General features: G+C 41.9%; 2 protein-coding genes across 2 annotated transcripts in view; one reads left to right on the top strand and one right to left on the bottom strand.

The window, feature by feature from the left end:
- Positions 1 to 7,476, bottom strand: part of BICRAL (BRD4 interacting chromatin remodeling complex associated protein like) — a 45,570-nt gene extending 38,094 nt beyond the window's left edge. The window contains exon 1 of the mRNA XM_032681417.1: positions 7,440 to 7,476. The gene's annotated coding sequence lies outside the window, so the exon portion shown is untranslated. The remainder of the gene's footprint in view (positions 1 to 7,439) is intronic.
- A 15-nt stretch (positions 7,477 to 7,491) lies between these two features.
- TBCC (tubulin folding cofactor C) lies at positions 7,492 to 12,822 on the top strand. Its single transcript, XM_032681419.1, has one exon. The coding sequence runs from the start codon at positions 7,619 to 7,621 to the stop codon at positions 8,639 to 8,641; it is 1,023 nt and encodes a 340-aa protein (XP_032537310.1). The 5' UTR covers positions 7,492 to 7,618; the 3' UTR covers positions 8,642 to 12,822.
- The last annotated feature ends 1,629 nt before the right edge of the window (positions 12,823 to 14,451 follow it).

Here is a 14,451-nt window from a genome sequence, read left to right as displayed (position 1 = left end):
GTAGAAAGAGATGGATGTAACTTTATCAGTCATGTTGAAACATGCACTTAATGTCACCTTTAATACTAAAAGGTCTGAATACAGTCAGCAGCTGTAATTTTATCCCTTTCTGATGTACTACAGATTTTTCCAGACCGCGTTTGTAAAGAAATACTCTTTTTGGTGTGAGACACCACACTTTTTTAAGAGGATCATTTGGTGTTTCTGAACTGGGTGTCATTGCCCCAAGAGATTGCCCCTCTTCTCACTGCCTCACTGCATTAATAGAAGAGACCCCTATACGTCAAAATTCTTCTGCCCCAAGGTTATCTGCTCAGAACTGTCATCTTCAACCAGAGTCCTATTCTCCAAATTACATATAATGCACAATCAGTTGCTCTCTCTTTAACTTCCACAATCACATTAATTCATTAATTCATTTTCCTGTAGCAGCTTCATAAGGAGTAAGGGGAAATAAGCATGAGAAGAAAGGCAAGACCAGTGTCAAAAGGAGTAAGAGAAATCTTTAGAAGACAGACGTTGGTCTAATAGCAGCTACCAGGAACATCATGTGCACCCATCACACAACTTGCTATTTGGCTGTATTTTGACATCAGCTGTCAAACTGTGACCATGCTATTTGGCAAATACCACTCTCATAGGTGTATAAAGACACCAAATGACATTTGGAGTGATCTGAGATACATCACCCTGAAGTGACAGAGTGTGAAGAAGTGAAAGCTACACTTAGATATGAGAGGGGGTACAGAACACTCTCATTCGTTCTGTCTCCAAGTTTCTCCTAGAACAAGTCACTTTATTGTTATTCAGCCCATTTTTCCAGGTCTGCATCACACGCATTCCAGTTCTTGTGCAATCATAAATTAGTACCCCAAAAGAAGATTAAGCAGCAGTAGATTCATAACGAAGAATTTAAGAACTAAGCTAGTACATTAGAGGGATTAATTCCACAGTTATCCCAAAGATTCTTGCGTGCATACTTGCTGCATCCTTTCTGAGGTATATTGGACAGAAAAGAACACCATTTACTCCGCTGCAGCCTTGCTTCCTCAGACTGAGTGCTTCAGCTCTATTGATGGCACTTGTTCCTCCCATGCTTCTTTCTCTCTCCATCCCTTAACATATGTCTTGTGTCAGCTCATCACCAGTCACACCATTTATCTATCTACATACTGTTTTATTAATTACTAACTTAGATAAGAATAAATAACTCTAAGCTTGAAGGCACAGGAACAAATAGGTCATCATTAAAAGGTACAAGCGATAGAGATGCAGAGGTCACACTTGAAAAGTAGGGCACCCAAATACAGTGGCATGAAGGATTTTAACTTGGAATATAAATGTAACAATCCACATGAAAAATTAAGTTCAACATCTGTAGCAAATTTTGAACAATTGCCACCTATATTTTGATGACTCACCAGTAAAAATTATCTAAACGCTAAGACGTGCAGCTTGATACCACGTCTTGCGAACACAAAACAGTACTTACAAAACCTGGGTCATAATTTCATGATGTAACTTGTAAAGCTGTATGACTCCAGTATCAATCATCCTACCAAAGACAGATGTAACCAATAGGTATCTTAAGGGGTGACTGTTTAATATGTAAGTAGTAAGACGAGGTAACAAAGAATGAACCTCAGAACAAGAGATGTACACCAACACCAGAAGACAGACAGGTTTCTGTGACTGGAGATTGGGTGAAGGCCAACAGGACTGTTCTGTGATGAATCTAAAGAACAGATTTTGGAGAACTGTGCTTCTTTGAAATGGGGATCTGACATATGGAAGACAATTAAGTAAAATGAGAGAAAATATGGTGACTGGAGCTCCCATTGAAACAAATGGCAATTCAAAATTATTACTGGAACAGATCAAGAATAACTATATCATGCTCTAGGTTATTTAAATAGAGTCTCATATTCTTCATCTTAGAATACCTTAAAAAGGAGAATTAAGCTTGAAAGATTAATAGCTTTCACTTCCAAGTTAGAATAATCTTAAGATATTCGGCCATTAAAAAGTATCAGGAAAAAAAAAACCCACCTCTAGAGACAGATCTTTACCTGGAGAAATAATCTTCCACAACTAACACCACCAAAATTTTTAGAAGAATTTGAACTAAAAATGATGGCAGAAATTGGGAGAACCTTCTATAGTATTCATAGTTAGTTTGGCTAGGATAGATGAATGAGGAAAAAAACAGGTAAGGATACTGAAATACAAAGGAGTATGTTAACAAATAGATGGGCACAAGGTTGTTTGTTTGTTTTAATTAAAACTAGTAGTTATTAAAAACAGCACCCAGGCAATGAAAGTAACAAAAGAACCATTCCTGATACAACTGAGGTATTGTAGATGATGTAAAAAAAAAAAATTAAAAATCAATAAATAATAATAGAAGAAACCTAAGCAAAAAAAAGGATACCTAAAACATGATACGAGGCATTATAGGGATACAGAAACACAGTGGAAGAGCCAAAAAGCATTTGTGTTCATGACAGAAACACAAACATGCTAAGCTATACTTGTATAAGGACAAGACAAAATGGAGGAACAGAGGGGACATTATGAATAAAGCACCACCTAAGTCACAGCTTTTGAGACAGAATGGGTTTACTTGGACATTTCTGAGTCCCTACAATGAAACCAACTGGCTAAGGTTTGGATATGAATGAAGACTGATGTAAAAGAAGTCTTTGTATTATCACTAGGAAGTGTATCAGTATGACTGGAATTTATGCTCAGATTTAGACTGAAGAACAAATGCTAATAATAGGAGGAAGGATTCCCTCATTCAAAATGATAGCTGACAGACTTTTCCGTAAGATAAATAAATGACAAAAGAATACATGTTTAGTTTTATCCATTAAGGAATATACTACAGAAGAATTAATAGAAAAACTTGAATACAATGACTTGAAGTTAATTTTACTTAAATTATTCAGAAAAAAGAAATGGAATATGTTTGCAATTAAGATTCACAATTTCCAAATGGAAAATTTTGATATGCTGTTGAACCTCGGTGGTCCGTTGAACTGCTTACTCCAATAATCTTAGTTTTTTTGAAATGCATTAAAAAGAAGTAATTGTAAAAGCATCTGAAGTGTAAAGTGAGGCACTGAAAATAATCTCTTAGAAACTCTATAACTAATAGAATTGCCTCAAAAGGAGAGTCCATAAAACAGCATCTGTAGCTTACATACTAGGTCTTCAGAATTTAAGTACAGTCAATTAGCAAGTTAGGATTCTAAATAGCAGTCAGCAGCTAGGCCTGGACCAAACCTAAGTGATTTTCTGCTCCTGAGCTTTTCTGTTTAGCATATTTGGGCCTTGCTTTGTTCATCTGGAAGTGCCTGTTGTCATAAAATATTATGCTTTGAAGTCTGTCCTTGGTTTTGAAGGATAACTCATTTTTTATGAATTACTGTTTCTCTACCTTTGGCATTGGAAATACCAGGTTCTCAGAAGGGACCAGCTCAGACTAGTTTCAAAACAAGTGCACCTTGATTGGTCGGAATATAATTAGTATCTTAAGCATTCCCAAGGATTACATTTCAAAGCTTTTGCATTACTCACAGCAATTAAGTTGCACCAAATAAGTTTTATAGTTTTAGTTCTCTCTAATTAGTGATTTTAAAACACATGTATTTTACATTGTCTTGCCTTTCCACATGGCCAGATATATAAAGCACAACATTTGAGTGCAAACAAAAGCTTTTTGGGAAACAACCAGTATGCCAAACGTAACGTTGAAGGAATTTATTTTTTTTTTCCAAAAGAACAGAGATACAGTGACTCAACATTCACTTTTAATGAAGCGCTATTCCACCGTGAAAAATGTGCAGCCTAGTATCTTAAATGAATCATAATATGGCTTACATCTTTAATGCCTGATCACAGTGCCAGAGAAGTTCAAAGCGCCCTTACTAAAACCATCAGTAGAATACCGTGGTTGTGCAAGCCACTGAAGTACTACTTGTAGCCAGAAGTAATTGCGTTACCCTGCTAATCTCTTCTGCAGAAACTCAATCTAACAGGCAGAGATCGCATCTATCAGATAAGACCTCCATGCAAGGCACAGAGCCTGCTGCTTTTCTTGAAAACACAGCTGAAAGACAAAATAGCATTTTCTGTGTGTGTAACGGTGCAACACACATGCATTACACACTTTGGAATAAAGTTCTCCGTGCTGGGAATACATACAGATGATAAGGAATAACTCTACTGAATTTCTCTGCTTGAGAGAGTCCAAATCCACATCTCAAGATCACACCACAACTATGGGATTCTGGACTTTTACAAGCTGAGGAACTTCAGGTGTAAGAATCCATTATTATGAGGCCTGACACCCAGTTGCCTTTGCGGATCTTGCTTTTACTCCCCACTTTTCTTAAAATAATGATGGAACAAGACAAGATCTTGAACCTTCACTTGAACTACACAATACATCTCACTTGAAAAGGCCATAAGTTAATACTGTTGAGCTATATTAAATCAGTACAAAATATTTCAGGTAGATAGCAGTCAAGAGTGACAACCACAGGACACAGATTTAAACATGGAAGCACACATAATGGAGCTTATGTTTTGGAGTTTCACAGCGCTAAATCAAAGTAAGCAAGTGCAACTTGCAACTTCACATAAAACAAATGACACTGTACAGTCCAAACAATGGCAAAAAGCCTTACTGAAATAACTACTATCTACTTGCAAACCAGTGAGGAACAAGAGCAGATCCAAGAGGGGACAAAAAAATAGGAAAAAAGTATAACACAGAGAATTTTGTACCCTACTTTTATCTAATATCCTCAAACAGCCAAACTGCTTGTTGCAGCTTACCCAAATGAGTCCAAGCCCAAGCTACAAGGCTTACATTTTATTCACATGGTTACTGTTTGGGAAAGTGGAATCTTCTGTTCCTTATGGCTTTTAATGGAGCACACTATGCAGCTTGAAAACATAGAAGTTACTGCTAGCAAAGTCAGGAAGAAAATTGAGTCTTTGTATGACCACAAAAAATATATAGAGATATATACATGCCAATATCAATTATACCAAAACCTCAAATTGCAAGTGTGGAAAGTAATTTTGGAAAATCGAGATGAAGCAGTTGGAAGAATGTTACTGCTCCCTTTTTAATTTTTCATTATGGTCATGCTTCACCTTCTTATGTCTGGGGGTTTTTTGTGCACATTAGTAAGGTGAAAAGATTCCTGTCGCTCCCAGAAGCTCCTATTTACAAGGGTATCTGGTCCTCATTAATCCTCCAATCACCTATAAAAAGACCAATTTAGAATGCCTCACTTTCTAAGTGCCCAAGTAAAATAAGAAGTTATTATACTACAGCATAAAATACTTAACATTTATTTTGTGCTGTGTACACCAGTGTTTGCTTGCCATCTCCCCATATATAAAGTTGTCTTACCCACTGCATTTCATCTGCTGGGTCACATCTGTGTAACAATACCAAAGCCATATTCCAGGAGCATTCATGCATAGTGAGAAACAGCAAAAGTCTTTTTCTGTCAATATTCTTATTTATGGAGTAAATAATAATATTAATTATATGGGATAATAATAATAATTCTATAATAATATTCTATGGGATAAACACATCACTGTTACCACCTGTATTACCTAGTCTCATGGGAGCATAGAGGCAAAAAAAGCCTGCTAGGTAAAAAGAAACTTACACATCTTTCTGACAAAACACCATGCAAATAAGGATTTATTTTTTTTTTTTGTTACAGTTAATTAATTGCACCATATGCCTATCTAATGGAACATTGCTGCAATTACTGCAGGAGCAGATATGACTTTATTAGAAAAAAATGCCTAAGACTTACTAAAAGTTTCGTATAAACACATTGGTAGGGAACAAAAAAAAAAAATCAAGCAACAATATTTCAAGATACCCTTCCTTTTTCATGATTGAGCACTCCCCTTCTGCAAGGTAAGCAAAATTCTGGACCCATTAACATTGCAGTGTTGTGACAGGTGTAATGTTGTAAGAGCTGTTACCCATCCTAGTGCCAGTCCAACCTGCTCCAAAGTGCTACTGTTAACAACAATTCCTTTCAATCTCCTTATTTTATATTTTAACAATGTTAAGGAAGGAATATTCTCTATTTGAGGGCAAGTCCTTCATGCATTGAAAGGATTAAAGGCATTTCACTGGTTTTCTTCAGTCATCCTAACTGGGCTGATACTATCACATATAAGGTTCAGGTGCTTCATGCATTCTAACAGTATTTGTGTTTAACCACATTTCTCAGGAAACAGAAAATGTCTACTTTCAAGCTAAGGCTACCTCCAAATCCTAACCTTAAAGGGCATAACAGCCTATACTTCCAAACAAGAACATTAAGCAAAAAACTCATGCTATTACCAAACAGAGGACAGTAACTGAAATTCAAATTATCTTCTTTAGGTTTACCACTTTTGTTTCAATTGATAGTTTAGGTCCTATGTTAATTTGTAACTTTGAAATGACCAGGGAAGGGAGATGGTATTTGTAGAAATGGACAGGAGTTAATTTTTTTTTTATATGTTTAAAAAAAGAGTGCTTTTTGTTAACTTTTTTGCAAAGTTAACATTCCAGTAAATAGAAGAGCAGTTCTCAAATGAATACGGCAGAGTGACGGTCACTGTTTTTACTTTGTAGCCAGGTGTACTTCATTTCTGGTCCCTGCTGCAAATTTACTTAAAACACATCTACGAATTATAAAAGGCACTCAAGGTCTTCCTTCCTGTGTTTCCATATAGGCCTCTGTGGATTACTCACACAGTCCTCCCTCGGGAGCACAGTAATCCATAGGCACTTGCTCCCACGTTCCCCCTCAAGAACTGAACTCTCTTCTGAAACAAAACACTCCAGAAAACAAACAAGCCGCTGAGAAGGAAACGATGCACCCGGCAGCACCTTTGCAGTTACCTGCAAGGATTAGCAGCCTTTTCTACAGCCCCTTCCCTGCGAGAGAGGGGAACAACAGGGAAGGTCTATTAACACACCGCGTTTACGCAACCCCCCGAAGGCGCTGGCCCTGTGAAGCCGCCCAGGGACCGCACCCGGGCAGGGGCCGGGACCGCCCGACACCTCCAGGGCACAGGGGCGGCTCAGGGCAGCAGGTGGAGCGCTGAGCTGGGCCCTGCCGCCTCCTGCCCGCCCCTGCTCCGAGCCGCCCCTTCCCCGCGCCCCCCGCCCGCGGGAGCCCCAAGCCCAGGGCCGGCCCCGCTCCCCATCGCGGGCGCGGCCTGAGAGCGGCGGGGGGGGGGAAGGAGGCGGCCAGGGGGGAAGGCAGCAGAAGGGCGGGAAGAAGCGGGCAGTTACGCGCTCGTACGGCGGGGAGGGGGCAGGGGGTTATTTATATCCCGGGCGCTAATTTGGGAAGCGGGATAACCCACGGCGCGCAGCACCTGCCACGAACACTCACCCCATCCCGCGGAGAGGCGGCGGCCCCTTTAAGACCGCGGGAGACCCCTCCCCCCGGCCCTCCCGCCCTCTCCCGCCGCGAGCCCCGTGGCCCGCCAATCGGCGGCGGCGACGCAGCCGGGGCTGCCGGTAGCCAATCGGCGCGTGGCTTAGTGACCGCAGGGGAGGGGAGCGGGCAAGATGGCGGCGCCGGGAGAGGCGGCGGGCGCGGCGGTTCCGTCGCAGCCCGAGGTGGCCGCGGGCTCCGCCGCCGTGGTGCTGCCGGAGCGGCTGCAGCGCCGGGAAGCGGAGCGGCAGCAGGGCGTGGAGCGGCAGCGGCAGAAGAAGGAGGCGCAGGTGGTGAAGGAGGAGCAGAGCGAGTTCTTCCTGGCTGCCTTCGCCCGTGAGCGGGAGGCCGTGGAGGGGCTGCTGGCGGCGGGGGCGCTGGAGGAGGCGGCCGGCCGCCTGCAGGCGCTGCAGAAGCTGCTGACGGGCAGCGTGCGGTTCCTTGCGCCCTACGAGGTGCGGCAGGGGCAGGAGGCCGTTGCGCGGCTGCAGGGGGACTTGGCGGCGCGGAGGCAGCAGCTGCAGCCCAAGAAGAAATTCGCCTTCCGTGCCCTCAAGAAAGAAGCGGCCCCGGGCAGCGCCCCGCGCCTCGCCGAGCCCGCCCCGCCGACTCCCGCCGCGCCCGGGCCCGGCTTGGCTGAGGGGGAGCCGGGCGGGGAGCCGCTGTGCGGGTTCAGCGGTGCCGAGGACGCGGAGCTGGAGCTCGGCCCCGCGGAGCTGCGGCAGCGGGACGTGCTGCTGTCGGAGCTGCGCGGCTGCCGGGTGCGGCTCCGCGGCAACCCCAACACGCTGCGGGTGCGCGACTGCCGTGGCTGCACCGTGCTCTGCGGGCCCGTGTCTACCTCCGTGCTGGTGGACGGCTGCAGCGACTGCCTGCTGACGCTGGCCTGCCAGCAGCTCCGCACACACCGCACCCGCGGCTGCCGCTTCTACGTGCAGGTGACCAGCCGGGCCGTCATCGAGGGCTGCTCTGAGGTCTCCTTCGCCCCCTACTACTGGAGCTACCCGGGTATCGAGAGGGATTTCGAGTCGTCCGGGCTGGACAGAGACAGTAACAACTGGAACCTGGTGGATGACTTTGACTGGCTGGCGACTGACAAGCCTTCGCCCAACTGGAGCCTGATCCCCGAGCAGGAAAGAATCACTTGCTGGGACTGACTGCGGAGGCAGCTCTGTGCTGTGGAAGAGATCCTGGTGTAAACGCATGGATTCACAAACTGCGGGACTCGATCCCACTATGCCATTAAATGATTCCGTTTGGTATTTAAGTTGTGAATTTCAGTGTATGACTGGATTTTTTAATTGAAGGATACCGTCAAACAGAGTTTACTTGTCTACACAAGCTGCTGCTATAATCTTTATATATCACAGTGAAATTTGCCAACTTCTGCAGTACCTCATTGCCGAGTTTTTCCTAATTAAGGTGGAGCAAGGCCACTGATGCACAAACAACAGTGAGCCTCTATTGCAGCTGTAGTGCTGCTTTCACTCTACCAGGCAGAATCTGCATTGGCTGCAAGTAGTGCAAGCTGCCCTAGAATGGAAAGATCAGATAACCAGATTTTTCATATTTTTGTCGTTCTCAAGTTGCAGACAGCTCTACACTATGGCTTATGGGGAGTGCAAGAGAATAATTCCATGAGGTAATGGGAACAAAAGGTTAATTTAAAGGAGGAGTTTGTAACTGACCAGTGTAAGCAGACTGAGATGAATCCTAGACTGTGATATAATGGATGAGCCAGTTTCTCTTGAGATGTTTAAGTCTAGGTTGTCTTTAGGCTTTTATTTTAAATGAGGATAAGCCAAAAGAAAAAGAGCATTCTCATAAACATTTAATGCTTTCCGAATATATTAGATGATTGTTTGAAATCAACAAATCTGTAGAGGCTGTATAAATACTGAACCTTCACAACGGAAAATGTTATGTGAAAGGATGCTTCTTATGTAAACAGCTTGAAATGAGTCTTTGAGTATGCTTTCAGGGTCATTTACAGCAAGTGTAGATTAACATCACGGAATTTAGGTAAACTGCTCCTCTGCAGTCTGAAACTAAAGGGCAGAGATGTTCAAGTATGTCTCACTAGTTGTTCTATCTGTCTACCAGACAAAAGGGCTTTGTGTGGCTGTGATCCTAATTTACAGCACTCTGCTACTTGCCCAGTACAGTGGTGACAGGTAATCACTAAAGTAGAGGTGCTATATTCCAGTTCCAAAATTTCATGTTATCTTGCACAAAGTGCACAGGTGACTTAAGTCCCATTTCTTCACTCCTGCTAATAAAATAAAAAGGTGGCAGTATTGTGGAATACATGTCTTTACAGTGCCCTGCTAGTGGTGGTGAAGTGGCCACTCTCCATACATAAAGTATACACTGCAGTTCTATGTTTCTAAAACCCCTCCTTAACTTGTGACATTTTGCAAGACATAATTGTTTATCTTGCCTTAGAATCTGCATAAAGCTTTATTTTAAAGCTGCAAAATATTTTTGCTGCTCTGCCATCATATATGTGCCTCTAACAGACAGTAAATGCTAGCTGAACCATCAAAAACTGCATTGCTGCCATGAGAAGTATCTGAAACTTCACTTGACAGGTTTTGAGCAGAAAAAACCTTTTATCTAAGGTTGTTTTCAGGATATTTAATTTAAAAGGGGAGGAGGAAAGGGATTTTTTTTATATTCTTCACAACTTTGTTTGTTACTTCTGTTAATATATACTTTTTGACTGAATGAGTTTTGCATTTCAAATATATTTGTTTAGAATTGTTTCACTTGTCCCTTTACTACATTCTTTGCACGACAACATCATAAAGTGATGTAAAGAATATACCCTTAGTCTTGCTTTAATGTACATAATTAATATCCTTTGTTAAAGGGATATGATCAGTTGAGGCTCTCAGGGAAACTTGGTTTTAAACACATCCATCCTAGTACAGAATCTGATTTAGTATTCCATCATTTCTTCTCCACAGATCCTGGTAGTTGACAGATAAATCCCTTTAGCATCCTCTGGTCTTGGGTTGCAAATTGGTCAGCCCGTGAGAACTACAGTAACACTCTTGTTTCTGCTCACCCAAAGCTCTAATGTTCACCACTTGCTTACTGTGAGGGTGGACACTGGCAGATCTGGAAGTGGAGAGATCCTGCCAGGCTGATACCAGAGATGTACTGAGGCTTCTCAGTTGCAGTTCACACTGGCATGTAAGTGCGGTTCTGAATTAGCTGTTGGTCCATAGCATGTGGTATTGCCTGAATAAACCAGAGCATGAGTCAAAACAAGGAGGTTAGGCTTCAATTTTACCCTGAAGTAGCTTTCTTGGTGAGGTTTTTCAGCAGTCAAGTTATTAACATCACAGTTCATAATGTTTTCTTTCCTCCAAGTACTTAACTTTTGTCAAACCAAAAATTAGTTAGGTAGTACTCTTCAGGAACATGACTCCAGACTGCTCCAGACAATTACTTTCCCTTAAAGATTCATCATTACCTTTGTAATACAAAACAGGTAACTGATTCTTGGTCTCAAGCACAGCAGGAAACAAGGTATTCAATCTGAGAACAGCAAGATTGGAAAATCTTTGGTCAGACAAATACCTAAATGTGATTTCTAGTTCTAAATATGTACCCCCTGCTGGAGTCCAGGCATTTCCCTCTGTCTGCCCCTGCTTCTCTGATACCAGGAACAAAACCAGAGTTATTTGCCTTCTTTATCCAACGCTCTTCATTAAATAGATTCTGGTGGGACTCTCCAGCCAAATTACTGTGTAAAGAGAGAGGTATAATATACATACAAAGCACAATTCTTACAACACTTTTATACATTATATTTTGAGGGCTTGGATTTTTTTTTTAAGTTTCTTCTTACTTAAGCAATAGCTGTATATAGAGAAGGATCAAATCTTAGTTGCTTTACCTGGAATTGCTTCAGGTTTTACTAAAGAGCCAGTTTTATCACATACAAGGACAGATAGGAATACCAAGGAAAGAATCTCTGCAACTTGCAGAATTTCAGCATTTCCATTCACATCATAATCTGATTTATCTGACTGACTTGGGGACCCACCTGTTATGCTGAGATGTTTTCCAACAGTGATGACAATCATGAGCCTTTTGTAAGATTTCAATTCCCAACATATTTCTTTCCTGTTTCTGCAAGTAGAAAACTGATTTCTAACTCCTAATCTTTCAGCAGTGAAAACTACAGCCCATCACAATCATACAGTAAATACTCAAATTAACATCTCAGAGGTCAGAAAAGCTGTGTTTTCTGAACATGTTACACACCACTTGGATATTGATGGCTGAAGTACTGGGAACTACCCAGACCAGAACCACCCTAAAAGCTCCACAGTGTGCCCCAGTGAAGTTTAGGAGCCACAGGGTCCAGTGAGCCAAATCACTCTTCCCAGGGTGTACAACAGTCCCAGCAGTGAATTGACCAACTTGCCTCTATTTCCAGCCTCAGAACCTGCAGTTACCTCATATACCACAAAAATAGAGAGCCTACCAAGTTGCCTGTAAGGAGGGGAAAAAAAAGTCATAAATCAGACTTTTTTTCTCCACCTGTTTGTCATACAGTGTGGTACATCAATTTTATCACATTTTTCCTCAGGAGTTTCTTTGTACACACCACACAGTTACAAATGAAAGCAAAACTATAAGCTAGGTTGCATGAGCACACCTCTCAACACAGTAGCTTCCCATCATAGGTAAAACCAGGTATAGTTGTTCTTGCAGTGAAACCTCACCACTCCTAAGGAAAGAAAAGGAAAAAAATCCTCAGAAAGGCACGTTTCGTATCACAGAGCAGTGTGAAAGAAAGTTTGGACCAGGAAATTATTTAATTGGCTAAGGGCATATCCATAGTTTAAGCATATATGTATTTTATATCTCATGTTCCTGAAGATGGAAAGATTAAGATTGGCCCAGGATTGGGCAGCAGACTGTTTAATAAATACCAGATTAAACTGTCTGCATTAAAATCAACTTTTTCCTCTCTCTTCACTGATAAATTTGTGGTTTATATTTAGGTTACCAGCCATAGCTTTTTTGGAAAGGTATCAATATTGTATTGTTATATATAGACATTACAATTTTTAACAATATTTTGAATTCGAACACAGTCATTATGAGATCAATAATAATTTAAATAACTTATTCTACCTTTTTTTTTCTCCAAAATGGGATATGAATTATGCATTTGAGTTTAATAGGCAACCGCTGAGGAGACCATTAACTCAAACACTCTTACAGCAATTAGCTTTTATCTGCTGTGGATCTTTGAAGCAGAAAGCGGCAGTAAGTGCCAAATTAAAGGTGAACCACTGCCAAGATAAATTTTTGTTAAAAAAGCAGATGCAAGGCAAAAGCAGTTTTCTTTTTTAAACTGCCCAAACCTCGTCTCCGTGATCCCCCGTAGCTTTCTCTGTGTCTTAGGTTGGTTGTGCTGCCAGAGACAGCCCTCGGCTGATCGGTTTGTGCTGAAGCTTGCACACGGGTTTATCCCGTGACTGGGATAGTGGGGAAGCATTAACTCCCAATTTAAAAAGTGTTAACTTCGTTTTTTGAACGAAGTGTCAGAGTATTGCACATGATTTACTGCCACCAATCCCCTTTAAAACTTCCGAGCATGGTGAGTTAACTTGATGGGTGGGGTAGTTTTTGCCACTCTAAATCTCCAGCTCGTATTGGACTATTGAAACTACTTAAATAAACAACACTTTTCCTCATCTGGGTCGTTTTAGTTGTGGTGATTGCTCTGTGATGACTTTAAAGGTACTACCCGAAGTCTTAAAGCCCTGAGTGTTCCTTCCTAAACATCAGGTGAATTACTGATCACCTCCCAGATAACACTAGCTAACAATTTAGGACTGCTTTATTCGGACCCCTCCCATTACCTTTGTTTAAAGCAGAAGAGTAAAGGGAAGAGTGAGCCCTGAAGCATATGCTGCATGTTCTATTTAAATATTTTATTCCTGAATTAATAGGAAACACCATAGTTATACAATTAGGTGACTTTGCTGCATCATACATATCATGGATATCTGAATGTTAAATCATTAAGGTAGGGGGTCTTCAGACTGTCATCTGTGCTCCTGAATACCAAATTACCCATATCCAGAGCAGCACCAAGCTTACATTAGCTGTGGGCAGGTTTAATACTTTTTGTCCTGCAGGACATATTTCACTGCATATCCTCATGATCCACAGACCTGATAGAAAATTCTTTCCACTTTTAATTACAGTTTCATTATGTCATCACTGACGAGAAAGGAAACTGTTTCAAGTTCCTTTATCTCGAGTTAACTTTAGGCTGTCAGATAAATACACATTCCAACTATCTCAAGTTTCTTAGCTGAGCCCTGAAAAGTCAGTAAAACGTAACGTGCTGCATGGTTGTGGGATATTTTGCCGAGAAGTCAGGAGAGATGTTATTTCAGCACTATGGCTTACTGCTCAAAAACATTTAATGGGCTCTCTCAAGAAACAGCACTTCTCATCCACTTCACAGCAAGCAGAGAGAACAGCCTCAATGGCTAATCACCTTCCTCCTTTCCCTTACACACTCACCACTCACTAGCAAGGGCAGCAGCAATGTGAACAACCAGGCTTGCTTTAGAAAAATCCCAGTTACCAACTGCTCTGCAGGTCTCAGCAATAGCACGAGGATGGGCCAGGAAAGGTCCACCGCAAAAACCTTCTGTTAGCATAGGAAGAAGTAGCAGCTTCCTAGCTTTTGTCCTTGTTGAAAGGACTTTGAGCATTCCAGGATCTCGAGTGGTAACTGAGCAGCATCCATAGTACCACACAGCAGCAGACATCAAAATACTATTCTTCAGTGCTTGAGTTTTTTAATTATTACTATTATTTTTCACACTTGCCTTCCTCCTGGGCATGTCCCCTTCCTCTGTCTCTTCTTGAAGGCTGGTGGCCATACTGCTGGCAGCCACTAGAGGATGCCCCCAGGGTATCT

This window comes from Chiroxiphia lanceolata, chromosome 3 (assembly GCF_009829145.1).
Source record: "Chiroxiphia lanceolata isolate bChiLan1 chromosome 3, bChiLan1.pri, whole genome shotgun sequence".
Lineage (NCBI taxonomy): Eukaryota > Metazoa > Chordata > Aves > Passeriformes > Pipridae > Chiroxiphia > Chiroxiphia lanceolata.
The sequence above is the reverse complement of the archived record's forward strand: the minus strand, read 5'-3'. Positions and strand labels throughout refer to the sequence as shown.

Excerpts from the sequence above, each read along its gene's own strand:
- TBCC (XM_032681419.1), top strand. The coding sequence starts at position 7,619 with ATGGCGGCGCCGGGAGAGGCGGCGGGCGCGGCGGTTCCGTCGCAGCCC.